This window comes from Besnoitia besnoiti, chromosome VIII (assembly GCF_002563875.1).
Source record: "Besnoitia besnoiti strain Bb-Ger1 chromosome VIII, whole genome shotgun sequence".
Taxonomy (NCBI): Eukaryota; Apicomplexa; class Conoidasida; order Eucoccidiorida; family Sarcocystidae; genus Besnoitia; species Besnoitia besnoiti.
Window position 1 is genome coordinate 272,829 of NC_042363.1, and position 26,536 is coordinate 299,364.

General features: G+C 58.6%; 5 protein-coding genes across 5 annotated transcripts; 4 read left to right on the plus strand and 1 right to left on the minus strand.

Annotated features, from left to right (window-relative positions):
* Positions 1 to 1,564: 1,564 nt before the first annotated feature.
* On the minus strand, positions 1,565 to 2,726 carry BESB_081730 (uncharacterized protein; the record flags this gene model as incomplete). The annotated part of the gene is made up of 2 exons (XM_029366523.1): positions 1,565 to 1,796; positions 2,116 to 2,726. 2 exons carry the CDS (start codon positions 2,724 to 2,726, stop codon positions 1,565 to 1,567), a joined length of 843 nt encoding a protein of 280 aa, XP_029216983.1.
* Positions 2,727 to 5,258: 2,532 nt separating this feature from the next.
* On the plus strand, positions 5,259 to 5,854 carry BESB_081740 (uncharacterized protein; the record flags this gene model as incomplete). Its single annotated transcript, XM_029366524.1, has 2 exons — positions 5,259 to 5,288; positions 5,624 to 5,854. 2 exons carry the CDS (start codon positions 5,259 to 5,261, stop codon positions 5,852 to 5,854), a joined length of 261 nt encoding a protein of 86 aa, XP_029216984.1.
* Positions 5,855 to 6,404: 550 nt separating this feature from the next.
* On the plus strand, positions 6,405 to 8,359 carry BESB_081750 (uncharacterized protein; the record flags this gene model as incomplete). The annotated part of the gene is made up of 2 exons (XM_029366525.1): positions 6,405 to 7,696; positions 8,197 to 8,359. 2 exons carry the CDS (start codon positions 6,405 to 6,407, stop codon positions 8,357 to 8,359), a joined length of 1,455 nt encoding a protein of 484 aa, XP_029216985.1.
* Positions 8,360 to 10,968: 2,609 nt separating this feature from the next.
* Positions 10,969 to 23,044, plus strand: BESB_081760 (uncharacterized protein; the record flags this gene model as incomplete). The annotated part of the gene is made up of 12 exons (XM_029366526.1): positions 10,969 to 12,926; positions 13,456 to 13,601; positions 14,075 to 14,161; positions 14,760 to 15,376; positions 15,864 to 16,001; positions 16,397 to 16,507; positions 16,979 to 17,854; positions 18,307 to 18,499; positions 19,173 to 20,245; positions 20,531 to 20,614; positions 20,891 to 21,559; positions 22,175 to 23,044. 12 exons carry the CDS (start codon positions 10,969 to 10,971, stop codon positions 23,042 to 23,044), a joined length of 6,822 nt encoding a protein of 2,273 aa, XP_029216986.1.
* Positions 23,045 to 23,184: 140 nt separating this feature from the next.
* BESB_081770 (uncharacterized protein) lies at positions 23,185 to 26,262 on the plus strand (the record flags this gene model as incomplete). The annotated part of the gene is made up of 1 exon (XM_029366527.1): positions 23,185 to 26,262. One exon carries the CDS (start codon positions 23,185 to 23,187, stop codon positions 26,260 to 26,262), a length of 3,078 nt encoding a protein of 1,025 aa, XP_029216987.1.
* Between the last annotated feature and the right edge of the window lie 274 nt (positions 26,263 to 26,536).

Below are 26,536 nucleotides of genomic sequence, written 5' to 3' on the forward strand. Positions count from 1 at the left end.
CCGTTCCGCCCAAGTCACCAGGCTGTCCCCACATAGAACTACCTCGGCGCACTACACCGTGCCCCCTCTGAGGCTCCAAGCTTCAAGGATCATCTTCCTCCGCATCATCGCGGAAGCTGCGTAGCTGGGGTCTCTCGTCGAAAACTGACTGCGAGGCCGGTGCGCCACCTTCTCGTCCACTCCCGTGACTACATGTATCTTTTCCTGTGGTTTCGGTTCGAGGGTCACCTGGTCATGAAGGCACCCGAGCGAGCGCCCAAACCGGACTACGGGAGGCGGGCACACGACAACATGGCGAGACGAGATGCCCACGAACCTCACTCGTTAACACAGGATCAATCAGACGGTGCCGCCGTAAACCCAGACGCATTGTCGTATACAGTGAAGCCACGGCGACTGGCCTTTCTCCATCATCAGCGGAAGCAACCTGTAGAGGTCTGGGGGAAGGGAGCGCAGAGAGATGGGCGCCCTTGCACGCACGGGCGCTCAGTTCTGTTCGCTGCTAGTGGAAGAAACGCCGCGAAAAGTAGAGCTGCCAGAACGCCACCGTCCCAGTCGTGTAAGCGGAGCTGTGTCGCTGGTTTCGTTGAAGGGCGAACGGCTGTCTTGGAGCTGTCTAAAAGAGGGCAAGCGGTACGGGACGGACTTGTCAGCAGTTATTGACGAACGTAACGAAATGATGCGTCTGTACCTCGAGTGCCGAAAGCAACACGACGAGCCTCCACAGTTCGATCGGATTTGAGAACTGAGATATTGCGGGGAGCACTTTTGCTGCTCCACCGCGCACTGCTTTCTGCACAAGGGAATATGAAAGTGGCAGATGAACGCGTTCATGTCACGGCCTAAGTATTAAACATCTGCGCGAGGGAATGTCGTTCCCCTAGAACCGTTTGAAAGCTGCAAGACGCCAACGGCCATCGCCAACTTCATGTATGCATTCACTCAACGTCAATACCGTGAACGCTTGGCAGAGGCTTCATTTCATTGAAGTCAGACTGCAGAGCCAAATAGACTCTGACTTATGCGGAGATCTGGAGGACACCGCCGCGACCATGGAGCTGCGAACTGCAGACACCGCTCCCGGCGGCAGCAGGACGGGTGGCGTCAGAAACTCCTCAAGGCAAGCAGAGCACAGTAAAACGACAAGAAAACGGAGATGTGCAACGATGGGTTCGGGGAAAGATGGAGGCAGCAGGTGGGCTGTTGCTAGCTTGTACGTCCGCACGAGACTTGTTCGCTGGCCTCTGCAGAGTAACCTCCTGCGGCGCGTAGAGCGCCGATTCTCACGTGTGGTCACGGTGACGAGAATCTCGCATGCCGTTGTGGGCGCGGCAGTTTACTTTGCACAACTTGCTGCTCCATCTGCAGACACTTGCAGCTGAACTCTGCGGCCGCCGTGGGCAGCTCATCGACAGTCAGCTTGTACTCCTCCACGCCGTGGGCATGCTGGCGACCTGCCTCTGTTACTTCGCCGTTCGTGTCAGCCGTTGCGGGAAGGACGTCCGCAGACTTCCTCTGTTGAACGTTGACGTACGCTTCCGGCTGATCCGGTTTATAGTCAGGCTTAAACCGGGGAATATCCGGGGTGCATGTGGAGGCAGCTGCGGGTTCGGGGTTGGAAACTGTAACCTTCAGCGTCCCCGCCGAGCAGGTTTGTGCCGCTGGGCATTGCCGGCTGTTGAGTGTTGATTGTCTGCCTGTTGTTGACTTGGCGGGGAGCGCTTGCTTGCCGGGCGGAGGAGAGGACCGCGGCCGCGGCGCCGAGCGATGCGCGCGTGAGCTTCATCTTGAAACGCCTGAGTAGGAAACGAGCATGGACGAACGAACCCCATGAAAACTGCGTCCTACGCGCGCTGTAGGCTGCTGATACGGACTCTGATTCGGCAAAAATGGATGCACCACTGGCCGCAGCCATCACCCAGCCGATGCCGGCGGACATACCCAGGGGAAAAACGCGACAGGACAGCTGATTAGCGCGTGTTAGAAGAAACGAGGCCCCATAAACTCTTGACGGACTGGCGAAAATGCATCGGACGGCTAAGAGGAGCACGCTGCACGGACGTAACAACCGGCGGGAATACGACACGCACCCGACTTGTCAGTGTGCCCTCTCACGAATGAAGGGCCCCCCAGTCGACCAGATCGGTCTCGGAAGAAGGGGTGAATTCCTTGCGGCCGTCGCTGCATTCACGACGAGCCCCGCGGCCGAGTGCATCCCACCAAACATTCTTTAGGCCGACGCCAGAACCCCAGAAGGCACTGATCTTAGGCAAAACAAAAAAAAAATCGAACGCTATGACCAGCTGCTGCGCAGCAAACCGGCGAAGCGGCCACGCCGCCGCCAGGAAACCTGTCTGGAACGCGTCGATTGTGTCTCGGCTCGCTCCCACGCCCTCCTCATTCAGGCTTCCTGTCTGCGAGTTTCTGTCAAGATTGCCCTCGTCCGTCCAGCCCTTGCGGTTGTGGAAAGCGGAAAAGTTTGCCAGATAGCTCGTGAAGGCCTTGAACAACCAGCAATTTGCATCTCTACCTCTACAGCCGAAAAAGGACTTGCAAAGAATGTAAAGTGTCGGCGATCGAAGTTCAGACCTCCACCGAGCCCCGTCGTCCCCGGCACGGGTGTGCGTCGATGGAAAAGGTGTTCGCAGGCGGGGGCAACGAAACCTCGCGGCGTGCGGCTCTCGATGCTGCGGCTGCTTTTCGTGCGTTCCCGGGCTCCAAGACATACTGCACCAAGCGGCGCGCGAGAGTGTGCTGCTGCGCGTCTCTCCCGCATGTCTTTGCCGGTACTTGTTCCCGGGCAGGTCGGCGGACGACCACCGAGAGAGAAAGTTAGTACCTTCGTTACACGGTGGATAGTATGTACGTGCAGCACCAAAAGTCCCGGGTTTCGCGACCCGTTCAGAGCAGAATATCTGCTGAAAGCATGGCGAAGGCGAAATATGTCTTCCCCCACGGAAACCCTCGAGCCTGCAGCCTTCAAAGTGCCGGCAGCTGCCTCGGAAGCTTTAGCGTTTAGGGTAGATCTGCTCGCAAGATTGTGTGAAGCTTCAGATCCTGATATGCCTAAGGCGCGCGGAAATGCCTATAGTCTAACCTGACAAGGACGCAAGAGGGAAGAGCAGGTACCGCGCTACCTATGTGTGCGTCCAATATTCCTTTGCCAGCAGTCGGGTCTCCTTAGCCTTTGACTATTATAATATCCTCGCATGGAGTTGAAGGAAAGGAATGCGTATGCGGAGTGCAAACGAAATCGGAAGGGTGGGCAGAAACGAATGCGCCCGCCGCTGCGTGGATAGTTGGTATCGGCATGGCGCGACCCTTCGCGCTTTCCCCCGCCGTCCGGTTTGCCCGCTTTTCCTTCATGTTTTTTCAGTCTTTCACCTTTCTATGCACCGGGGAGGACGTAGAGACGATGGACGCGGCGGAGCTCGTCTCCTGGCGAGCAGGAACTCGCAATGCTCATGAGCCTGTAGTGGCCCCGCGATACCCCCCCATTCTAGCTGCCAAATGAGACGCCTTCAGCGTGAGATGCGGATATTTCGATGGCGCTGCACGAGCAAGAAGGCGCAGCAGTGCGACTTTGCTCTGCAATGCAGGAACATTTCTCCGCTTTTCTGAAGAAATGAAGGGATCGAATACCTGGAGACCCGCATTCACCTCCACATGAACGAGAAAGCGCCGAGTCGAGCGTAGTTGTCTCCTTTAGGGAAATCTATCGAGACAAGAAACCCCGAAACAGAGCGGCCGTACGCTCACGCAGAACACACGCGATCCTGGATACATGTGTACTGTCTCATTCTGTTTGTATATTTTTTTTTGTGTTTCCCCTTCCATTTACAGGCGCAGCGTTCATGCAGAGGCAAAGCAAACTCTGTGGTGTCTACGGGGTGCGGAGACGGGGCTGGAGAGCAGCGGCTTTCTCCATCAACAACTTTTCTCTTTTAGCTGTGCTGGAAAAGTCTTTTCGAGGGTTTCTTGCCTTTGCCCTCATTTTCTATGATCTCTCTGGTGCCTCTGTCCAACTTTTCCAGCCGTTAGCACCAGTTTGAACGGCTTTGACTTCCAGTGTCTTCTGCAGAGGCGCTCAACAAGATTTTGCGTGCCTTCGTCTTCACCCCTCATTTCCCGTAGCGAACGGAGAGAGGGGCAGGCACATAGAACGGAAACAGAGAGAGAAACGACGGGCGGTATTCAGAAAAAGAGTGAAAAGTGGTGTAGAGGACAGTGTCCCGTGCGGAAGGATGAACGCGCCACTCCGCACTGTGGACATGCGCAGGGCAAACGACGGAGCTGCGCCTGGGGCCTTCGGTTTTTCGGTTTGGCACAGTTTTCGAGGGACAGGGCGTCTCTCTGATCCGAGGAGCATTGGAGCGGGACAAGAATGCAGACCTTGAGGCTTCGCAGGCTCTCCTTTCAATGCCCTATAGCGTCCTGTTCTGGCCGTCTCCATGACGCACTCTCCGTTGCTCTTTTCCCTCTCTCCCTCTATTCCGTCGCTCCGGCGCAGTCCTAGTTTCCTTCCTCGAGCCCTCGCTGCATGCGCAGCCGCCCCAGAGCGAGGACAACGAACTTCCTTTCTCTGCAGCACCCGTGAACCAGGCGGGAGTCGGAGACTGCCCGCCACGAGCTGCTCTTGTCGTCTCTTCAGTCGTGTCCCTCTTGTTGTCTTCCTCATTTTTTTCCTCTTTCCGCCGACTGGCGCCAGGGGGCTGTCTTTTTCCAGCAGCAGCACTGAAGGGAGAGCTGGTGTCCGTCATCTAGCGAGAAGGAACCCTTCGTTTTCGGTCGTGTCTGGAATCCGCTCCTCTGGGTTCCGTGCTGGTTCCCTCTCTGGCGACCCTAGGCATCCGCCTTCGTTCTCTTGCTCGGTCAACTCTCTCTTTTTCCTGACGCCGCCTCAAAGCTGCTTTGTCTATCAGAGGGGCTCTGAGGCACCGGGCCTCCGGGTAACGAGCTCGTTGTCTCCATCTCAGCTGCTTTGCTCTCGAGGTTTTTCTCGCCTCCGGTCGTTTTCGTTCTTGCTCCACTCTTCTGCGGGTGCGTGCGAACCCCTCCGCGCCCTCTCTTCGGTTGCAGCCTGCGAATTTCCTTCTCTCTCTTCACGCGTGTCTTCTGCTCGCGGGGGGGATTCCGCGTCCTTTCTGGTCTCCGTTCTCGCATCTTCTCCTGAGCAAGCGACCGGCGACACAGCGCTCTGGGCTGTGCCGAAGAAACGCGTCTCCCACTCGCGCACGCGCACCCGCAGAAGTGTCTGGATGAAGCGAAAGCCGAAGCATCAATACAAGGTGAGGCAACTGCCCGAGCGAACAACACCCCTGTGGATTCGCCCACTTGACCGGCTATTGCGCTCCGTTTCCGTGCAGAAAACGCGGAAATCACAATCATGCACGGCGCACATCTATGTGCATATGCACATAGTTACATGCATAGTGCACTCGCGCCCACCTACGTGCGTGTGCCTGGTATCGGAGTGTAGCGATCTAATGAGCGTGTGGCGCCAGAAGCCAACGAAGGGAAGCCGAGTGGCAAGACCAGAGGAGGGCTTGAGACAGACAGCAGATACTGCCGGTTGCACGCGTCTAGGAAGGCTGCTGTGTGTTGGTCGCTGCCTTTTTTCCAGTACAGCTCCATCGACACGTTTGACGCGATTCAGCAGACCGAGGGAACCTTGACGGCAGGGCGCACGCTGCACGCGAACTGGCTGTCGCTACCCGGGGGAGTGTATCTGCACCGGCTCAAGTATTCGGTCCGAGGCAGTGGGCGTCAGCCGGGAACGCGCAGTTTCAAGAGTGAGAGTCTCGACTTTGCAGATTCCCTCGAACAGCGGGCAGAGGCCGCGGGCGCGGCGTAGAGCGTCACGCGACGCGCGCGCCGCCGAGACTCCACACGCCGGCCAGAGATCCGTGGAAAGGGAGGGAAAAGGGCGAGCAGAGATTCCGCGGCGCCTAGAGGAAAGAGTCACAAACTCGCACGACGGCTAGGGGTAGTCTAGCGACGAGCTGAGAGCGCGAGAGACATCCCGGGAGTCGATTTTGTTTTTCATGTTCCTGGGAGTATCACAATTCTGCCGTTCCGGTCGCGCTTTTCTCTGCTCAGTGGAACGCGTTTCCCGCCGAGAAGCAGGGAGGACCGTCTTCCGCGCCGGATGTTGGGGTAGCGAGGCTTGGTGAATGCGAGATGACTCGCGGATGCGGAGGCGGGAGCGAGAAAGACGTACACACGAGAGAGGCAGTCCGCGTGACCTCGCGAGGATGTTGTGAACGCTCTTCTCGTGTAGCTCCAGAACGCACGTTTCCAGGCGCCCGCTCCCCGCTGCGGAAGCGAGTCACGATTATCTCTCCCCGCCGTCGCGCGCGTGTGTGTGTCGCTTTACGGTGCTGGCTTCTTTCGATTCGTTGAACATGCAGCACGCGCCCGCCGACGAGGGGCCCGCGTCGCGGGCGCCGTCTGCGTCGGCCTCGCGATCTGCACCTTTCTCGCTGTCTCCTGGGGACAGGCGTCTGCTGCTGATTTCTCCAGCGACGGTGATCTCGCAGCGGACCCCCAGTCATCTGTCGCGCGCGGAGATTGTCGGCTTTTTCTCGCGCTTCGGGGCTCTCTGTGGGCCTGGCGACGGGCTGGCCTTCCCGAACGACCGGCGAGACAGGCGTCTGCTGATTCGCTTCCTCCACCTGCAGGACGCGGTGCGCTGTCTGAGGGCTCTACAGGACGCGCCGGGGGGAGCGGGCGACGCGAGCGAGCGGGGCGACGCGAGCGAGCGGAGGAGCGACGGCCTCCTCGACTCGCGGCGGAGGAGCGACGGCCTCCTCGCCTCGCTCCGAGGGGCGGGAGGCGGCCAGCGAGACCCCGGCGCGCGCGGAGGCGAGGGCGGCGACACCTGGGGGCATCCGCTGCAGCTGAGCCGCGAAGACAAAATCAAACTTTCTGCGCTGCGCGGGAACGCCCGCGCCGTCCAGCTCCTCCACGGCGAAGGCACTCTGCAGCGCCTGCGCGAACTCCAGGGAGAGGCGGGGGGCGGCAAGACGGGCGAGCCGGCGGCGACCGGCGGCGGCGCGCAGGCCGGATGCCAGTGCCCAGGCGAAGGCGGAAGCCGACAGAGTCGAGGAGATATTGAGGCGCGCCCGAGCCGCGCGGCCGGCGGCGTCTCGGGGGATTCGGCGACTCCCAGTGCGCTCTGGGCTGAGGAAGCGAACGCCGCTGGCGGCGGCCGGGGCGAAGCGGGAGCGTCAGCGAAGAGAGCGCAACTTTTCGGCGGCGGCAGGAAAAAGGGTGACTTGGGCGTGGAGGGCACAGCAAGTGCGAGTGATGCGTTAAACCCTCGCGGAACTGGCGAGAACGAGAAGGGAACGGAGGGCGAGCACCACGCGCGGCGGAGGACGGCGCTGTCTGAGCAGAGAGAGGCACAGTCGCGAAGCACCCCGCCGGTCGACAGCAGACAAACCCGAGACGACCTCACGGACCTGCTCACAGGGGCGGCGATCGCCGAGAGGCTGAAGCAAGCGGAGGGCGCGCGAGCCGATGCGAGCTTCCCTTTCGGCTTCCAAGACAGAGCCGCCTCATACGCCCGAGACGGCGCCGAGCTCGGAAGGGACGCCCTGCTGATGAGGCGAGACGATGAAGGCGACGGAGAGCCGGAAGCGGAAGACGAAGAAATGAAGATCGCCCGACGCAACGCAGAACTCGCCTACATTCGGTAAGACAGACACACGCGAGTGAGAGTGGAACGCCCAGACACGGGCGAGCCCTAAAGCTCGGAATGCAGATAGCGTAGAGTATACGGGGGCAGTGCAATGAGACGGGCATTCAGTGGAATGAAGAAGCACGCGGAATACTTGTTCACTGGCGATGTGCGACGCTCAATGCACTGTCTTCAGCGAGGGATGAAACTGCGATTGCGCATCACGTCGTGTGTAGCAGGATCATGGACAATTTGTTCACGCAGGCTCGCCAGCCAGGGGGAATCGAAGACAGCGCGTGTTTTTGTGTGAATGCTGCGGCCTTCGACTTGACCTCGTGTGGATTTTCGCTCGTGTTGTTCATACACAGTTCATGCGAGACACGGTTTGAAGGCACGGCTGCCAGCCCCTCGTGGCTCATACAGGGTTCTGTGATTGCCACGTGCGAATAGTTTCTGATTGTAGGCAAAGCTGGTGACGGAAGACTCATGTAAGCCTCTGTGTTTGTTTTTTGCAGCCCGCGAGCAGAGGCGACACACAGCCTGATGATATCTTCGCTGGCGGGCTTTGTGTTCAGTGCAGAGAATCCATACGACAACTTCCTCATTCCGGTGCTCCCACGTCCGGCTCCGCCTGTCACTCCGCAGCCGACTGTTGCGCCTTCTTTCTCTCCCATGTAGTTTTTTGTTCGTTCTCGATGTCATTTGTCTCGCTTTTTCATCTTGAAGGCTGCTGCCCGTATGTCTCCACGTTCCTCTGTCCCCTGGACTCATCACACTGTCCATGTCAATTTTTCTCATTATTTCGTTTGCTGACTCGCCGTGTCGCTCTCCTCCATGTCTAGGCGAGGGCGGGGGCAATCACAACTTACTGCAAAATTAATATATTGTGTAACGGCTGAATATCAATGTCTTGTTAACTTGCTTGTATCTTGAGGGACCGCGTTGCTCTCTTCCCTGTGCCCGTCATTTCTTCTGGCTGTTTTTACTGCCACAGTTGGTTCCCCTGCGTGTTTTGCTCAAGCACTGGGAGAGGCTACTTTCTTGTGCAGGGTAGATGGAGGGTTTCAGCAAGTGCTAACAAGCTTGTGAATTTCCTACCTGTCGAAAAGGCAACGTGAACATCAAGTCTCGGCAAACTCGTATAGTGCATATATATATATATATATATATGTATAAGCGTAGGAGGAAAAGGGAAGGGGGAAGGCCGCCGACCGCGGGTGTCAACAACGGCAGGCTCAACTCTGAACAAACTCTTGGCACATGGAGCTCGAGAAACGTCTGCAGCTCAGTCTCTCGAGAGTGCGTCAAGTCCTACGCGGATAAGGGGCGAAGCGTGCCGTGTGGCTCCCTACACCCTACCAATAGAAAGCAGAGCCGTCGCTCACAATCGTGCCAAAGGGATTGTCAAATTTCAGCGTGCCCCCCCCTAATCTCAGTCCTCAGACCGTCTGCGTGGTAGAGAGGAGCCTACTCACCAGCGAGTGCTCTCAAGACAATGCCTAGCGGCACGGTGTCACTGGATATAAACGCAGTTGCCGTGACCAGCGAGACAGGCACACGGAAACCCACACGGGATGCCTGTAGCGAAACGAAGAGGAGTGGCAGAGGCGAGACCGGCAGAGCACACTGGCGCACGGTCAAAGGGAGGAGAGACGCAGCGGCGATTTTCTGTTCCTTGATCAGCGTTTCAAAATTACCAGTCCTCCTTGCTCATATGTGTGGCGTCCGCCTCAGGCACACATCTTGCCTGAGGCGGCTTCGTCGCCTCAGATGAATCGGTCCGGAGAAAGTAACCCTCTCTGTCATAGTTGTACTCTAAGTGCACAGGCTGCGTGTCTCTTCTTTGCGGCGTCAAAGAGCTGATTTCTCACCAGACAACGGAGATGCCGCTCCGAGCCTTCCATGCAATATCTAACAACTGCATGTCAATGGATATTCATCGTTGCTGTGAGCCCGCGATATGGACATGCGGAAACGCATATGGTTTACCGCTCCTCTTCGTCTCAAGAGTTGCCAGACATTGATTACTCTCTGCTTAGTAGGCCTGAAGAGTATTGCGCCTCTCCCGAACTGGTGGGCTACCATCCTGTGAACGAGGTTTTGAGTCAAAACAACAGTGTATGCGACTTCTCTCCGCTGTCTGTAGCCGTCGTCTCGATCCTTCTGTATATGCCTATCCACCGCGGCTCACCGGCTCGGTGCGTGGCTAGATCTCCTTTTCTGGTCCTCGCTGTCTATGTCCAGTGTCTATATCCCTTTTCTTTGGATCGCTTTCGCGCCTTCCGCGCTTCGCCCCTTCCTCAAATCTCTCGCTTTCTTGTCTCTCTAGCCCCCCGCATGCGCTGCCGCCGCCGTAGCTGTGCTGCAGGAAAAAAACTGCGTTCCTGCAGGGAACGAGACCGCGATAATGTGGAACGCTGCGCGTACTCTATGGAATAGCGGATATCGGATCGGAACGGAAAAAGTCGGGATCCATCGACGAGCACCGCCCCGGGCTTCGCTGTCTGTGCATCCTCGTCCTCGCGCGCATGTAACGATTTCGGTCGCCACGTATCTGAAAAAGAAACGGAGTCTGATACACAGAAAACCGCTTGAGAAAAGAGCAACGCATGAGCGAACTGACTTAACCAGTGAATCCTCTGGACGCTGAAACAGACCGGCGATCTCGTGGGAGGCGGGAGGGGGACATGGCAGAGGGAGCCAATGAGGATAAGCCGCCAGTGCAAGATGTAGCACGCATGTGAGAAAATACCCTACAGGTGTCTCTGCGGATGTTTCTCTCTTGTTCTTCTTGTTTCTGTCCCTCGAACTCGTTGCGTTTCTCTTTCTGTCGGTAGCCAGGAGTGACTCCGAAAGGAGCGGGATCTGCTTGTCGGTTTTTTCGCTTCTTTGACGCACATCGACTTTGAGTCTGCGCATGCCCGCGTGTCTCTCGACTTTACAAGACGTGGGGAGATTTTCCTGTCCCTCCTGTGTTTTGCTGCATTTTCTTGTGGCTTCTTCCGTCTTCTGTGTGTCTCCTTTTCGTCTCTTGTCTACCTCTGCTGTACTCTGCCCTCTTGCTTGCCGATTTCTCCCCTTCGCTAGGTCTCTGTTAACCTCGTCCCTGCTGTCCCCCCCCGCTGCGCTTCTCGCAGGGCGCGATCGACTTCTCCTGAGCCGCCGTTTCCCCTTCCCGTTGTTTTTCTTCGCTCCCACCGGAGTATCCGGTCATTTCGCCGTCGTTTCGATTTTCCGCATTTCCGGCGTGTCTGCCTTCGCCTCTGAGCATCCGGCACAGCGCCACGATGGCGCTTCAGGCAGGGAACTTGCCCACCGGCTCAAGACACAAGTCGAGCCGAGCAGTTTACGAGCCACGAGTTCTCCGCTCTGCATCGTCTACCTCAGCTTCGCCTTCCTCGTCTCAGAGATCGTATGCGCGCAAGCCCGAGCCGCTCCAGTCGTTGTTGTCTTCCGCCGACCAAGTTTTCCATCTCCCTGCCGCAGATGGGTTGAGTCTGGGCGCGGCGCCTGCGGAGACGCGCGCGGCGGATTCGCAGAGGTCGTCGACTCCTGGAGCCTCGTCGGCGTCGGCGGGTCCCGCCTCTTCAGCTGCGTCCTCCTTTTCTGACTGTTTATCCGAGCTCTCTCTCTCTTCGAGTCATGCGGCTTTTTCTTCTCCACATGCTACCATGACGCGAGAGGGAAGAGGCCCGGCGCTCCTGGCTCTAGGCGGGCACAGTGCACGGCTCTCGCGCCGCAGCAGCGACAACGAAACAGTGCCGGATTCCTCCTTCTTCATGTTTCCTTCTCCCTTCTCAGCCGCAGGCGAGGCATCCGCCGCAGGCAAGCACCTTCCAAAGTCTCTTCCTTCGTTTCCGCCGCTGCCTTCCTCCTCTCCCTCGGATTCGCCGTCTACGTGTGCGTTTTCGAGCTCCCCGTCTGCAGGTCGCTCGTGGGCGGGAGGGGATCGAGAAGCGAAGGGCGAAGGCGAGAGGGAAACAGGGGCAGGAGCTTCCTTGTCGCCGTCTTCTTCGCCGTCGCTGCCCTCTACTCGAACCCATTCTCCCGACAAGCAGGGGCCGGCGGCGTCATGCGCGTCGCGTGTGCTTTCGATTGTGCCAGCGCCGCGTCTGTTTTCGTCCTCTGCCTGCTCGGCTTCGTCTCCTCCTCTCTCGCCTCCAACCGCGTCTCCGGCCGCGCCCTCCCTGCGTGCGTCGCCCGTCGCGGCGCCGCTGCCGGCTGCGGCGCCGTCCTTCTCACCGCTCTTCGGGGTGGCGCCCGCGCCTTCCTCGTCGTCGCTCTCGTCTTCCTTCTCGTCTTCTTCATTCGCGTCCGCCTCCGCGCCCGCCGTCTGTCTGCCGCGCTCGCGTACGTGCTCGTCGCTGCCCTCTTCGCTCTCGCAGGCGCATCCCCTGTGGCGCCCGCCGCGCGCCGTCGACAGCCCCGTGGCGTCGACCTCCGCGCCGATCTCGCCGGCTGTCTCGCGGCGCGTCTCCCCGCAGTCTCCGGCGTTCGCGGCCTTCCCGCCTGCGTCGCCCGGCCTCGTCGCCGCGGAAAAGTCCAGCGACTATTACCCGCTGTCGCCGGGGAATGCGGCCTCAGACGTTCTCTCGCCTCCGCCGGATCTCCTCCTCTCGCCAGTCTGCTCGCCGCTGCCGCCGCTCCTCCCGAAGGAGAGCGAGAAGTCGCTCTTGCCGCCAGCCTCAAGTGCGGCGCCGGCGGCTGCTGCCGCCGCGGCGGCGCCTGGAACCTGGCGCGGGCGCGAGGGAGACTGCAAGCCCCTCACTGGCGACGTGCCGCAAATCTTCGTGCATGGCAGGAAGCTTGAGAAGGCGCCGCCCGCCTCGCACGCGCCGTCCTTCTTCTTTCCGCCGCCGCCGTCGCCGTTTGGAGGCAACGCGTCGGTTCTCCGCCTGGGGGCGTGGCTAGCCGAGCGGCCTGGACTGGAGGACGACAAGTTCACTCCGCTGCTTGAAAGCTTTCTGCTCCACTTCGACTTCCTCGCGGCCGCAAAGACCTCCAAGAAGCTGCAGGATCAGCAGGCGCAGCGCTACCTTCTCCTTGACAAGGAGGAAGAGGAAACGGACGTCTCGTTCTTCCGCCCCCTCGCGAAGCCCGGCGGAGACGCGGAGAAGGGTCCTGACGCGGCAGCCAAAGACCAGCTCGAGGAGTTCGAAACCACACTCTTGGATATCCTGGGCCTCCGCGGCGGCAACGGCGTCCACGCCTCCGTAGACATCCTCGTTGGGCAGCTGCGCGAAAAGTAGGCGACAATCCACAATCCAGCTGGCAGAGGAAAGGATGTCGACTTGGACAAAATTGACAAAACAACGGGAAAAACTCGCGAGATACAGGGCAGGTGGACGCGCCAAGACGACGGCTTTGGAAGCGACTGCGCAGCCAAAAAGAGAGAAGAGAGAAAAAAGCTGGAACTTCTCCTTCCTCTTCATGCGCGCTGCGTGAGATCCCGTCTCACCAGACATCTCTTGTGACTGTAAAAATCGCCCCGGACGTTGTCGCGGGTTCTTGTTCTTCTATCTCCACGCCGCGCCTGCAGGTTGTCTGTTTCCGTGTAGTTGCATGTATGCGCGTCCATATTCATGCGCGACGCGTCAGTCCGTAAGCATTCAAGAGCTCCGTCCTGTTGCCTCTGCACACTCTTACCAGGTTCCGGTCTTCCAGATGCGGATGCTGCCGCGTCGCTTCTCTGAGTCTCCATTCCCCCTTTCCAGCCTTCTGCGCTTTCACGTGAAGCAGATCTCTTTACATACACATGCTCCGTTCCGCTGCAGGCCTCATCGGCACAAGCCAACAGGCGAGGACGGCGGCGGCGAAAACGGCGGCTCCGCGGCCGGGGGAATAAAAATTGGAGAAAAATTCTTCTTCCCCGACAAAGTCGCCCTCAAGTCGCGGCTGCGGCAGATCCTGCAGGCCTACGGTGAGAGCAGGCGACCTCCGCGTGCAGCAGGAGAGGGGGGCAGGGAACGGGAAGCGAGGCGGCTGGGGAAGATGAATCGACGCGCGTGTTCCACTGTGAAGCCGTGAAGCGAAGGTGGTGCGAGGCTTCCACACTGAACGAAAGAGAGGAGAGGAGGAGGGCACGCGGCTGCCAGACTCTCCCCTCTCTGCTGCTGTTCTCTTGCCGCGGAGTCCCTTTGCGTCTGCGCCCTCTCGGTCTTCGGTGCACAGGAGCTGCCTGACTCTAAAAGTTTTTTGGTTCCATGTCCTCGATAATTATGCGCATGCAGCTCTTCACCCGTGTTCCAACTTTCTGGATAGAAATGGCTCGCTGTATCACCGTGTCCGCATCTCTTGTGCGGAGGTCTGTGGCATGTCGATGCTGCTCCTGATCTCTTTGGCTCCCCAAGCCGCAGCGGCCCCCGCGCTGCGTTTCTGTGTTGATTCTTCCAGACGAGAAGGAGGAGCTGCGCGGAGACGACTTCGAGCTGGTGAAGGGCGTCTTGGAGTTCCATCCGAAAGCGAAGCGAAAGATGCAGAGTAGGCAGGAAAGACGTAATCGAGAAAGATGATTGCACATGTTAGGGGGCAGGAGAGAGCGCGAAGAGTCCTCCTCGCGGCGTGGTCTGCAGGAAAGCGAAAGGGAAAGTGTCAAAGGAACGGATGCATAGATTCTCAGGCCCGCGTGTCAGCTTTTTGCTGCCTGTGCCGAGAGTGGCGCGGCGACTAGAGGAAATGAAGCAGGGAGAGGAGACGCGCTTCGAGAACTGGAAAGGCACCGCTGTCAAGTTTGACTGTCTCTTTCGTATGTTTTTAGAGCTATTGTAGGCGCGCACAAGCGCGGCTGCATCTGCGGCCGTGCCTGCGCTTCTCCTCGCGTGTATGCTTTTCTCGTTCTCATCTGCGTGTGTTTCCGTCCGTTGTTGTCGCGTCGCGGATCCGCTTCGTTTTCTCGCTTTCGTCCGTCGCCGTCTCGTTGCATCTGTGCACTGTGTCCTCCAGTGTACGCGCCGATGAGCATGTGCGGCTCCCCCCTCCTCCCCCGAAGAGCACGCGGCGAGAGCGTAGCACCGTCGCCTCTCAGACGAAGGAATGCGCGAGAGATGAGTTTCCGTGCGTGTCTGTTTCCCTGCGTCAGACATGTCCGGTCTGTTCGTCTCGACACACCCGACCCCGAAGTTCCGCCAGACGCGCTGCTTCTTTATTCGGCGCCTCATCCACCCGCCGGCTTCTGCCTCTGCTGCCCCCGCGCCGGCGCTCCCGAGTGAGGGCGCTCCCGCGGGTCAGGTGAACCCAGGGACAGCAGAAGCCGCGACCACAGAGCCTCGTGAGGGTCCCCCGTCGGAGAAAAGAGAAGAAACCGAAGAAGTCGGCAACGGGGACAGAGACAAATCGGAGGGCGAGGACGCGCAAGAGGCGACAAAGGCAGAAGAGAAGGCGGAGGACGCAAGGACGAAAGACGCGAAGGCGGAAGAAAAAAAGCAGGAGGCGAAGATGGAAGAAGAGAAGGGGGAGGGGGCGAAGGCGGAAGGGCAAGAAGGCGAACCGAAGGAAGCGAAGACAGACGAGGGAGAAGGCCAGAAGGAATCGGAGGTGAAAGAAGGGAAAGGGAACCAGACAGAGCTGGAGAAGCCGGACGAGCCGACAGAACAAGTTCAGGAGGAGTGCGAGGACTTCAGCTACGTGCGGTGTGTCGATAATATGCTGGAAGATGACTCTCGGGCTGATAGGCTCATCTGTCATACTCTCAAGCAGGTGAGCACAAAGGCAGAAGTCCAGCGGAGAGTGACTGACAGACTTAATTTACATCCGTCCGTGCCTAAGAAATCGCCGAAAGTACCTAAATCGACAGTTGTATAACACCTGCAACCGTTGCAGATGCGGATACAAAGGCTTCTCTGTACTCCTACGCGCACACATATATGTATCCATATATATGCATATATATATATATATATATATATATATATGGATGCGCGGTTGTATGCACGACATTGCGCTTCTGCCCCGCGATTCGATTCCTCTTTGTTGTGTGCTCGCGCGTATCCCGATAAAGCAGTCGCTTTCAACCGGCGTAGTTCCTGCGGTCTCGGGGGCCTCGCCATCTCCAAGCCTTCTACTCAAAGCGGGAGTACATAACTCGTGTGTGAACGCGTACGCATGTCCACCTATTCATCGTGCACGTTTAGGTGCGTATTCATCAAGGGGTGTAGCCGTTGTTTTCTGCGTTGGCGTTTTTCAGCTCGCCGAAGCTTTTCCAGGATGCGTGGCGCATTTGCACGAGGCGCTGCGTCGTAGTTTTCCTCCGCTTCGATTCTCCGTCGACGTGCTTGTCGCGTACGCGAAAAACCTTCTTTGGATCTCTCAGCACGTGCCGCAGGTGGGCGACGCTCTGCGCAGCCTGCCGCTGTGTTGCAGAAAAAGAGACAGAAAACAACTTTTTGCGCGAACCAGAAAGGGCCCTGAGGCGAAGCGACACCGCTTCCCAGAAGCAATGTATGCCGTTATAGTCTCAAGAGACAGAGGATTCTCTTACACTTGTCACGCAGATGTAAGTATGAGCGTTCTGCTGTGAATGCTCATGTGTGATTCTTCACGCTTTGTATGTATAGATATATATGTTTGATGCACACGCCTAAATAATTATAGATATATAGACAGGAGGATGTTTCTTGTGCAGCTGAGAGAGTGTATAGCTCATTTGTGTGCACGATTTGTGTTTTTTGAAAAAGCGTCTTGCGTCTCGGTGTTCGGTCCCTCGGTTTTCCTTGTCAGATTCGTGCGCTGCTGTGGAAGCTGCTGGTCAGCAAGATGACAAGCATCGACGTCGAAATCAAACTGGCGGATCCCAACTCGATTGATCTCGAGCAAATGCAAGTTTGGAAGGTAAGCTGCGCATGTCCTCACTTGGCAGACGCCGCCCCCTCCAGCCTTATCGTTTTTTGCATGTATGCGTATATCAGCGCACATATTTATATATGTATGTATCTATTTAAAAGGTGATTCTGCATGAATCAGATTCGCAGGCTGGCGCGGCCGCCGATGTTCCCCTCCCCCCCCCCCCCGTATGCGCATTTATGTATACTCGTTCATGGTGTATGTGTAGCCTCTGAATATGTGTAGATTGTTATGTATTTTATTGGGTGACTGTATGCCTATCGTTCATTGCACTTCACAGCCGGCGTGCGGGCTCTGCGCCTTTTCTCGCCAAATGGACGCGCTTCGTCGATATGCGTTCCTGTAGACGCACGTGGCGATAGGCGAATCACATGTGTGTCACTTAGAGGATGCCGCTTTCTTCTTCTCGCTGTATGCCGCGTCTTGTCGCGTCTTGTTTCTTTTTCTTCGTTTGTTCAGCGCGAACAACTCGCCCTGCTAGCCCGGCAGCTCGAGAAGGGGGCAGTTGCCCCGAGCGTGGTGCAGAGTATCTTGGGAGAGCCGCAGTGGTTTTCGCTCATGTACGAGAAAGTGCGGAGCGAGGAGGACATCGACATCATGGCGGCGAAGCTCGACGGGTTAATGCGCGTGTCCTTCACCTTTCTCCAGTGCTTCATTCCGCAGCTGTCTGGGAAGCCCGCCGCACCAGGCGCCTACCGCGAGGACGAAGACGACGACGAGGACGATGAGAGCCGCCGATCGCCTTCCTCGGCGCCGTGCACAGGCGACTACTCGCCCTGCGTCGACGACGAGCCCAAGGACGAGCCGAAGGAGGGGCAGCGAGGCAGCGGCGGCGGCCTACCGGCCGCAGAGGCCGCCAGACTGCGGGTGGAAAACGAGAATGCGCTCTCGCCTCTCCCGCCCGACGTCTTCACGCCTCTCTTGTCCGCGGCTCCCTCGCCACTCATTCGAGCGTCCCTGCATCCCATTAGGACAGGGGGTCCGTCCGACGCGCCCGTCGGCCTGTCCCCGGCCCTCCTGCCCGCGCGAGCTCCGGAGACTGGCCGCGGGGCGCGCGCCGGGCTCCGCGGCCGCGGTCGTGGAGCCCAAAACGAGGAGACGAGGCTGCGGGGGAGGACCGAGGGAGGGAGCAAGGCGAAGAAGCCCTTGACCGAAGCAGACGTGTTTGTTTACGAGTTGATGGATGTGTTTGTCGAGGTCGTCTTGCCGGTTCACAAGTGCAAATACGTTCAGTTCCTCATTTTCTACCTCGCGAATCTCCGCGTCGAGTGGGCAGGCCGCCTCATGTCGCTTCTCTTCCGCATGGTTTTCGACCGGCAACAACACGTGCTGCTGGTAAGAAAGAGCCGGAGCCCGCGGTGGATACAGCGGTCCAGGGCGCACAAGAGACAAGCAAGGAAACATGCAGCAGAAGAACTTGATGGGCGTCTTTGTTATTTCGTGTCACTCTCCAGAATCGAGTTTCATTCTGTGTATTCAGTTTGCAAACAAGCCTCGCTGTTGGCGTGCCTCGCTTGCGTGTAGGTCAGCTCGCGTGGGCTCTAGAGTTTAGGGTCTCTCCATGTTTCCTGAGTGGTGCATAAGTAGATATGTGCATCAGCTGAGTGCATGTGGATGGCGTAGCCTAATGCTGGGAAGCTGCACGAGTAGGTTCTGTCGATTTACCACCCGCCTTTGTTTCACCTCTCCTGCGTCGGGTATACTGAATCGGTGCATGCCCACGCTGTATTTCTGCTTATTCGTTGACCCATACGCACCTGTTTCTGTCTCTGTTCGTTTCCTCGCAGAGACGAATTTCAGCGGTATACATTTCGTCCTTTCTCTGTCGCGCCCTGCTGGTGCCCTCCCGTTTCGTTCGTCTGGCACTCCACCACTTCTTCCAGCTGCTTCATCGCGGTTTCCTCATGACGGGGAGCCGGAGTGCTCCTAGACAACAGCAGAGGCTTCTCGATCTCTTGAGAGCGCAGCACCAAACTGTCTGTAAGTCTGCCCTTCAGACGGCCACCTGCATCTCGACACGCTGGCGGCTGGCTGGCCTCTTTTCAGGTTTCCCTCGTCTCCTCAATTGAGAGTATATAAACCGATATCTACAGAAGACAGCCTACGAGCGACGTGCGAGAGAGCGAGCGCGCCCCGTGGGATCGCTTGCAGCTCAGAACGGCTCGCGTTGATGCATTTGATGCATATGCATACGAAATCGCACATCCATATGCTATGTTTTAATACGTAATGATGTTTACCTTAGCCACTTCGGCCTGTATTTTCAGTTTTGATTCGTTCTTCCATTCTCTTAGATCTACGAAAGACCGAAATCCGTCACGGCAGGGGTGTCCGAATGCACGTTATTCCTTCTTAGCTCGAAACCTGTATCTGAGGTGGCTTCCCCATCGTCCGAAGAGGTCCCGAGCGAGGTGGCGTGTCGCATTTGCTGTGGAGGATCTCTGGCTTTGCTTCCCTTCAACGAAAAACCGATATTATTTCTCTTTGTTGCTGCGCCGGCAGTCGCGACCCTCTCGCTGTCGAGGATTGCGCGTCTCGTGATCGGCGGTTTCTTTAAGGCACGAGACAGCGTTTTTCGGTAGAATCTCTCGCCTCCTAGAAGCGCCAAAGAGGGGGAGGATTCAAAGAGATGCGTTGTATTTGCTGCCCGCAGATAACCCTGAGTCGCCGTTGGCGTTGTTCTACACGATTTGTCAGAGTTGTTGCTACATTCTGTGTTACCACCTGGACGCGCTCGCGAACTCTTCGCCTTCGCTTTCGTTTCTGAAAGAGAGAAACACCTCGTTGGAGGCGCTGCTTGTGTCTCCGCTGCGGCCTCTGATGCACATCAAGCGCGGGATCGCGCGCGAGTTCGTCGCGGCGTGCCGGCGCGTGGGCATGCTGGACTCGAGCCCTGAGTTCGAGAACGCGCTGAAGCAGGTGCAGCTCCGCGACCCTCCAATCTCGAGTGCGTCGTGTGCGCTGGGCGCTGGAGACAAGGGCGAAGCGATCGAGGAGGAGAAGGCAGCGCGAGGCGACGATGTCTCGCGCTACGGCGAAGCGACGTCGAACGACCTGCTGAGCGACGTGCTGTGGCTGTTTGATCCGCTGGACGCCTTCTTCCCGTTCGACCGGTATCTGCTCCGGCACTCTGAGAGATTCATTTCAAACAAATACCGAGACTGGAGCGCAGTCGTCGCCTTCGTGATGCAGCGCGAAGAGGAGAAGAAGAAGCTCGGGGCGGCGGGCGACGGCAAGCGAAAGAGTGAACAAGCCGAGGAAGAAGAGAACGAAGATCGGGAGGCGCCGCGCGCGCTCGCTCAGGAAGTCACCCAGAGAGGAGAAGGGCTTCGCGAGGAAGGCGAGGGCGGCAGGGACTGCAGGAAGCCTGACGACGGCGCGAGGCGAGTGGACGCCGCGGCGGAGGGCAAGAAAGGAGACGGAAAACGTGAAGAGGGTCTCGACGACGATGACGACGACATTCTTGACACCACCGGCGCGCTCTCGCTGACGCTGGAGGACGAAAGCGGCTCAGAGGCGGAGAAAGCGGAAGCGAGAGAACATGAGCAAGCAAAAGACCAGCATGAGGAAGAAGGGAGCGGGCGAGCTTCACGGGAACGGCGGCTGTCCGTCGGGTCTGCGGGTGAAGAGAGAAAAAACGATGCGGCCCTACCGCGAGGAGAAACGGAGGCGAGCCACGCGCCAATTGTCACGCAGCAGCCTCAGCACAACCTCAAGCCTCGGGAGGTCAGTCGAGAGAGAGAGGATTGCGCACCCTCACCCTTGAGTTGAGTCCCCAAACTCCTCGGTTCAACGATGCATACCTCTTGCGGCTAGTCGTCTCCTTTCTTGATCGTTTAGTCCTCCTTGAGTGTTGTTCTCTCCCAGGCACTCGCTGTCTTGATTGGGGCGGTACCCGTGCTGCTCGTCCAGCGTCGGCTGTATTCGATCATCCAGCCCGCATCTTGGCGCCTGCTCTGTCACATCTCGCCTCGACATTTGCCATCCATGTCCGTTTTTTCTGCTTTTCAGCACCTGACGAACTCCGAGATGGACGCGCTGCAGCAGCTCGTCCAGGATTCGCTTGGTTTCGCCAGCGCTAGCAGAGAACTGGAAGTAGGCGCCGCAAAGTTGAGACTGTTCAGAGTCTGTCTTTATCTCCCTGCGCCCTTCTCGCTTGGTTCTCCTGCGTTCCTGCTTCTTGTTGCTCTTTCGTTCAGTTTTCAGTTTTTTCTGGACTGTTCGTTCTTTGGCGACTCCCGGTCTCTCTCTCGCCCGCGTTTTCGCCGCCGTCTCGCTTGCAGGAAACCCGACTTCGGCGTCTTCGCTTCTGACTCGCGTGGCTGTCTCCTTCCCGTCTGTGTGTTTCCTCGCGTGTTTTTCGTCTCGCAGGCGAGCGTGCGGCAGCGCCTCGGCGGCCTCGCGGGGGCAACGGCGAAGAAAGACGAGCGTCGCGCAGCGAATCTTCAGGACAAAAGGTCGCTCCGCCCAGAAGAGGAGGCGGAGGGGGGAGACGCAGACGGCAGGCGACCCTCTGCCTGTTCGGGGGCTGGAGAGCCGCTGCGGGAGCTCGCGGGCCTTGAGCGCCAGCTGCGCGAGATGAGTGGCTTGGGCCTCGACGAGGGGAGCAGCGAGGCGGCGGCCGAAGAACCGGAAGAAGGCGAGGAGGAAGAAGGCGACGACGAGCGCAGCGTCGGCAGCGAGAGTGAAGAGGGCGACTGGGGGGGCGGCGACACCGGTGAGTGGGCGTCGCTGTCGTCTCTGTTCTCTGAAGACGGACACGAGCTAGAAGATGACGAGGCCACGGAAGGTGACGAGGAAGAGGGCGCTGTCGAAGCGGACGCAAGAGGGGGGGGGGGGGGGGGTGCTGCCGGCCTCCTCGCGCCTTCCGCCCCGCTCTTCGCCGCTGACCATTTCGCCCCGAAGCGCCGAGCCAAGCAAGACGGTCCCTCGTCGACTGGTTGCAGAGGAGGGAAAGCGAAGCACGAACTCTCTTTCCTGGCGCCTGGCGTGGCAGCCAGCATCGCCAATCAGCTCGAACTCGAAATCGATGCGCTAGGGGTAGGACGGAAACTTGCTAAAGGGCTGCCGACACAGAAGAAAACAGAGTTCCAGTTTGAAGGAGGAACGCTGGGGAAGTCGAACTCGATAATGACGCGTCAAAAGAACGAGGAGGGAAGGGAATCCGTTATCTCGAAAGCGCCGGAAGGACGTCTTTCCGCTGCACACCGTGAAAGCGTCAATGCCTGTAATACTGGCGGTGCATGTGCATGTCTCCACAGCCGCGAGAAGACATAATTGTCTCTTCACTGTCCTCGTCGTTTCAGAGAGAAGGTGTTGATTGCGGGGGGTGCGTGAATAGAAAACCGGAGACTGGCGCGTGTCCTGTAAACGTAGCCCTGCTCGCCTAGAGTATGGGTGGGTTTCTGCGCGTGAGATAAGCGTTTGTATGGAGTGCCTCTTTGGAATAGATAAAATACTTTCTGAAAACATGTTTCATTCTGGGCACAACCGACATACATGGAAGCTTGCAGATATCCGCCTGCACCAGAGAAGAAATAGATCCCCCCTCCATCTGTTTCTACATTCAAATCGGTAGACGCCATCTCTGCGGATTTGTGAAGGTCGACGTTTGAATCTTCGCCTGTGTCTCTTGCGTTGCGGTGTTTCGCTCAGGACGACGCGCTCTCTCAGTCGAATCTGCGTTTTCTGCGAAACAAGTCTGGTTTGAGTAGGGCCTCGATGCTGGACATTTTCTTGTCTTCGCACGCGTACCGACCGGCGCCAGCGTCGCCGGCGCCCACGCCGGCGGCATCTCCGTTTCTGGGCCCCAGCTGCGCGGCTATTCCCGTCCGGGATTTTCCGCGGGAGGCGAAGAGACGCAGGGGCGGCGGCAAGGGCCTGGAGGCGCCTTCCTCGCCGCCGACGCTCTCGGTCTCCGGAGCGCCCACAGAGCCGCCGCCGGCGGACTTTGTCCTCGCGCCGTCGCAGGTGTTCCTTTCCCCTCCGGGGGCGACGCCGGCGACCCGAGGAGACGCAGAGAAGGCGGAGGGCGCCGCGTGGGAGCAGAGGCCCAGCCGCGGCGCGCAGCCAGGGACTCTCGACGACGCACGGGAATCGCCCCAGCCCCCGGCTGTGGCGCCGCATGCGGGCGGCATCGCAGGTCACCGCAGAGTCCGCAACATCTCGCCCATGCTCCTGCCCTCTGCTCCGCGGAGCCTTGAAGTGCTCAAAGAGGTCGAGGGCGAAGACGAAGACGACCTGGAGGGCGACAACGAGCGCCAGCAGCGCCAGGACTCCCCCGGCAGCGAGCGGAGGGCGGGGGCGGAGAGGGAGGAGGAGCCCGAAAAGGGGGGAGAGCTGAGAGCGAGGGAGAGGCGGAAAGCGGCAGCAGAGGTTTCGCGAAGAACGAGAAGGAGCGAAGCCGACGACGAACCGCTGGCCTCCTGGATGGGGCGGCGAACCTGGGGCGGAGCGTGCTCGAGGAGGGTGCTCAAGGAGTGGGCGAGCCGGACTCGACTCCTCCGCCCGCGGAGATTCGTGTGACTCGGCCTCCCCTGAGGCGCCGACACACCTGCAGCGAGCTTCTGTCTGGGTTCACTCCGCTGTCGCCATCGCAGAAGCCAGTCTCTGCCTCGAATGACAGCCTAACAGGGGCGGAAAACTCCAAGCGACGCTCCGCGCACATGTCGGCGGCCGCGTGCGACATGCGGGGTTTGCCTCCTCGGCGTCTTTCCCCCGAGACCCGGAGAGAGAGAGAGCAGCTCGTTCGAGAGAAAGGCGAAGAAGTTCAAGGATGGCGTGAGGCTCCAGCGGACGGCTCTTCGGGCGAGCGGAAAGGCGCCGCAGAGGAGGACGCCGGCGCGGAGACCGGAGCTCTTGGAGAGGAAGGGACGGACTCGCAGGAGGCGGGCGCGGCGCAGAAGGCGGGCGGAGGCCGTGGCCGTGAAGGCGAAGGCGGCAGGAAGAAAAAGAAGAGAGGCAACAGAGAGACCAGTGGGAGTGACGCACACAAAAGCAGCAGAGAAGAAAAAGCCGAAGGCGCAGAAAATGAAACGGTGCGAGGCGCAGACGAGAGCGACCAGACGGAAGCGCCTCAAGGGACCGGAGCGGAGATGAAGAAAGAGAAAAAGAGAAGGAAAAAGCACGCGCTGGCGTTGCAAGAAGCGGAGCTTGACGAGCGCCGCGAAGCGACAGATGCGGCCCTGTCTGACTCTTCGCCCCTGCATCGCTACCCAACGGAAGCAAGCGCGGACGACTCACTCCGCTTGTCGTCTTCTCCTCCTCTTTCTCTCGCAGCCGCGTCCTTGGGCGGTAAGTCCGCTGGGCCTTCGGCGTCTGCTGCCCCTGAGGACGTGTCTGCTTTGCTGTCGGGGGCAGCTCGCGGCGCGGGGCGCGCTAGTGAATCGGAGAACGTCGGCGCGCGTTTCTCGCAGGACGAGGAGACAGAGGTGTCGCAGATCGGCCGCGTGCTGAGTTCGCTAAGAGAGCGAGAAGAGCAGCTGAAGGCGCAGCAGGCGGAAGTCCAACGCACGCAGGAGGCGCTGATGAAGATGCTTCTCGACGAGCAGAAGAAACGAGAAGAGCGGAGGAAGAAGAAGGAGAAGCGGCGCAAAAGACTCGAAGAAGCGGAGAGAGAAGAGGCAGAAACTGGCGTGGACGAGGCCTCGCTGCAGGCGCCCGACCCATGTGAAGAGCATTCTTTCTCTGCAGCCACGAGGAAGAGCAAGAAGAAGGCTCGGCACACGAAGGAAAACGAAGAGGTGCTGGAGCAATCGAAGAGCGAAGCACACGGCACTCTAGGGGACGACTGCGGAGATGAGGAAACTGAAAGGGCGGAGCGCAAAAAAGCGAAAAAAGAAAAAAAGCTCGCGAAACTTTTAGCCGCTGCCCAGGGCTCCGGCGGCAACGCGCTTGGGGCGTCTCACGACCCGAGTGAGGCAGACGGCGCCGAAGCCGCTGCGGAGGCAGAGGGTCAGAAACGGAAGAAAAAGAAGAGAGCGCGCGAAGAGAAGAGAGCAAGCGCCGAGGTTGAGAACTCTGGAGCGTGTGAGAAGCACGAAGAAAGCGCAGCGCCAGGCGCGGAGGAGAAGGACGCACTCCAGGAATGCAATGCAGAGAAACGTGCGAAGGAAAGAAAACACAAGGAATCAGGAGAGCTTGGAGACGGGCGGCTCGAGAAGGCATGCGACGGCGACCCAACGCACGCGGGCGTTACGGAGGGCTCCCCGCGCGCCCGCGCAGCAGAGACAGTGGACAAGAAAAAAAAGAGGAAGTCCGACGCTAGCAGCGCATACCCAGAGAGCTGTGGGGGAGCGGCGCGCGGGGACGGAGAGAAAAAGAGAGAAAAGAAGCGCAAGCAGAAGGCCGCAGAGGCTGAGACGGGGGATGACAGTCTGGCTACTTACGGAAGACCGGCGGCGGAACGCACTGCCGCGACCGAAGCAGACGCCACCGAGGCTCTGAATGGAGGCAGAAACGGAGAAAAGAAAAAGAAACGAAAATCACAGGGCAACGACGAGGATGTTTCAGAGGCCCGTGAGGGCGCACACACAGCGCCCCCGGCTTCACATGCACGGGCTGCGGAGGGACACGACAGTACGGACAGCACACCCGCCGACGTGTCGCCGCCGGAAGACAAAACAGAGAGAAAGGAAAAGAAGGTCAAACTCGAAGCGAATCTGCTTGCAGAGACTGCTCCTCCGGTCTCTTCCAAGCAGCAGGCGGTAACGGAAACGGAGAGACACCTCCAGGAGGGGGCAGAAGGGATGGCAGAGCAGATATTCGGTCCGCCCGCAGGAGACATCTCAAAGAAGAAGAAGCGAGGGAAAAAGGAGTCGGAGTACAATGCAGGAGGTGATGTAGATCGTGCGCAAGCGCCAGCACAAGAGGAAAATTTTACTGCGGGAATAGAGGGCCGCGGCGTGCAGCAAACGGAGGCGGCGAGTCTCGTTTTTAAGGAAGAGAAAAAGAGAATGAAGAAGGAACAGCGAGAAGCTGCGCAGGAGCCACACGGCGGCGAAGAGGTCGGAGAGGAGAGCCAAGCGGCGACCAAACGGAAGCGATGCAGCAGCCAGCGAGACGAGTATGCTGTGCTGGCAGGGGAGAGTCAAGAGGACCGCTCAGACAGCGAAAGAATCGTAAGGCAGCGCGACAGAAAAAACGAAATCACCCAAAAGCGAGGCGCAGATGAAGAGCGCGACGATCGGAGCAACCAAGGTTGCGCGGTCTCGAAGGGTATTGCGGGCGGAGGTCGGAAGCGGGAGGCGCGCGAAGGAGATGTGCAGGATCCGAAGGGACGCGAGGAGAAAAAGAAGAATCAGAGAACTACAGAGGAAGCGGCGAATGCGGCCGAAGAAGGAACTAAAGTCGACGGAGCTGGCGAAATAGATAGAGCGAATGATGGGGATTATGTGAAAAAAAAGAAGCGGAGGCGAGGCGAAAGTGTCCAGGATGAAGAAGGAAACGCAAACGCCGTGGAAACCGCTGAGGCCGCAGTGGCTTACGGAGAGCGGCTGACCACTGGCGAGGGTGGAGAGGAGGAAATCGAACAGAAGAAGCGAGAGAAGAGGAAGAGAAAGAAAGGAAAACACGCATCTACGGAAGCAGAGCACGCTCACGCGAATGGCCTTATATCCCCAACTGAGGGTGTAGCCCAGGGTTCGAAAACAGGAGATGAGGAAGAAGAGGCAGCGTGCTTCGTGGAAAAAAAGAAGAAAAAAAAAAAAGAAAAGCGCAGATTGGAGTCTGCAGAAGAACTGTAGCAGGGGTCGGTGACTGTGCGGGTTAACGCGGTCCAGCGCAGTGCCAATGCACACGATAGAATCGAGGAGATCGGTGACGGGAATAAAAGAACAGCACGTTTCTTCAGCAGATTCCGACGCTCACTGTCGTATTTGGCTGCAAGGAAGTGCTTTTTTCCATGTGATGCTCTGCAGGCTGTCTTGATTCTGCCAATACCGTATGTACTGGACGGCAGAGATACGTATCGAGTAGGAGCCTTTGCGAGTACACGTGGCTTCAATAGCAATTATAGGT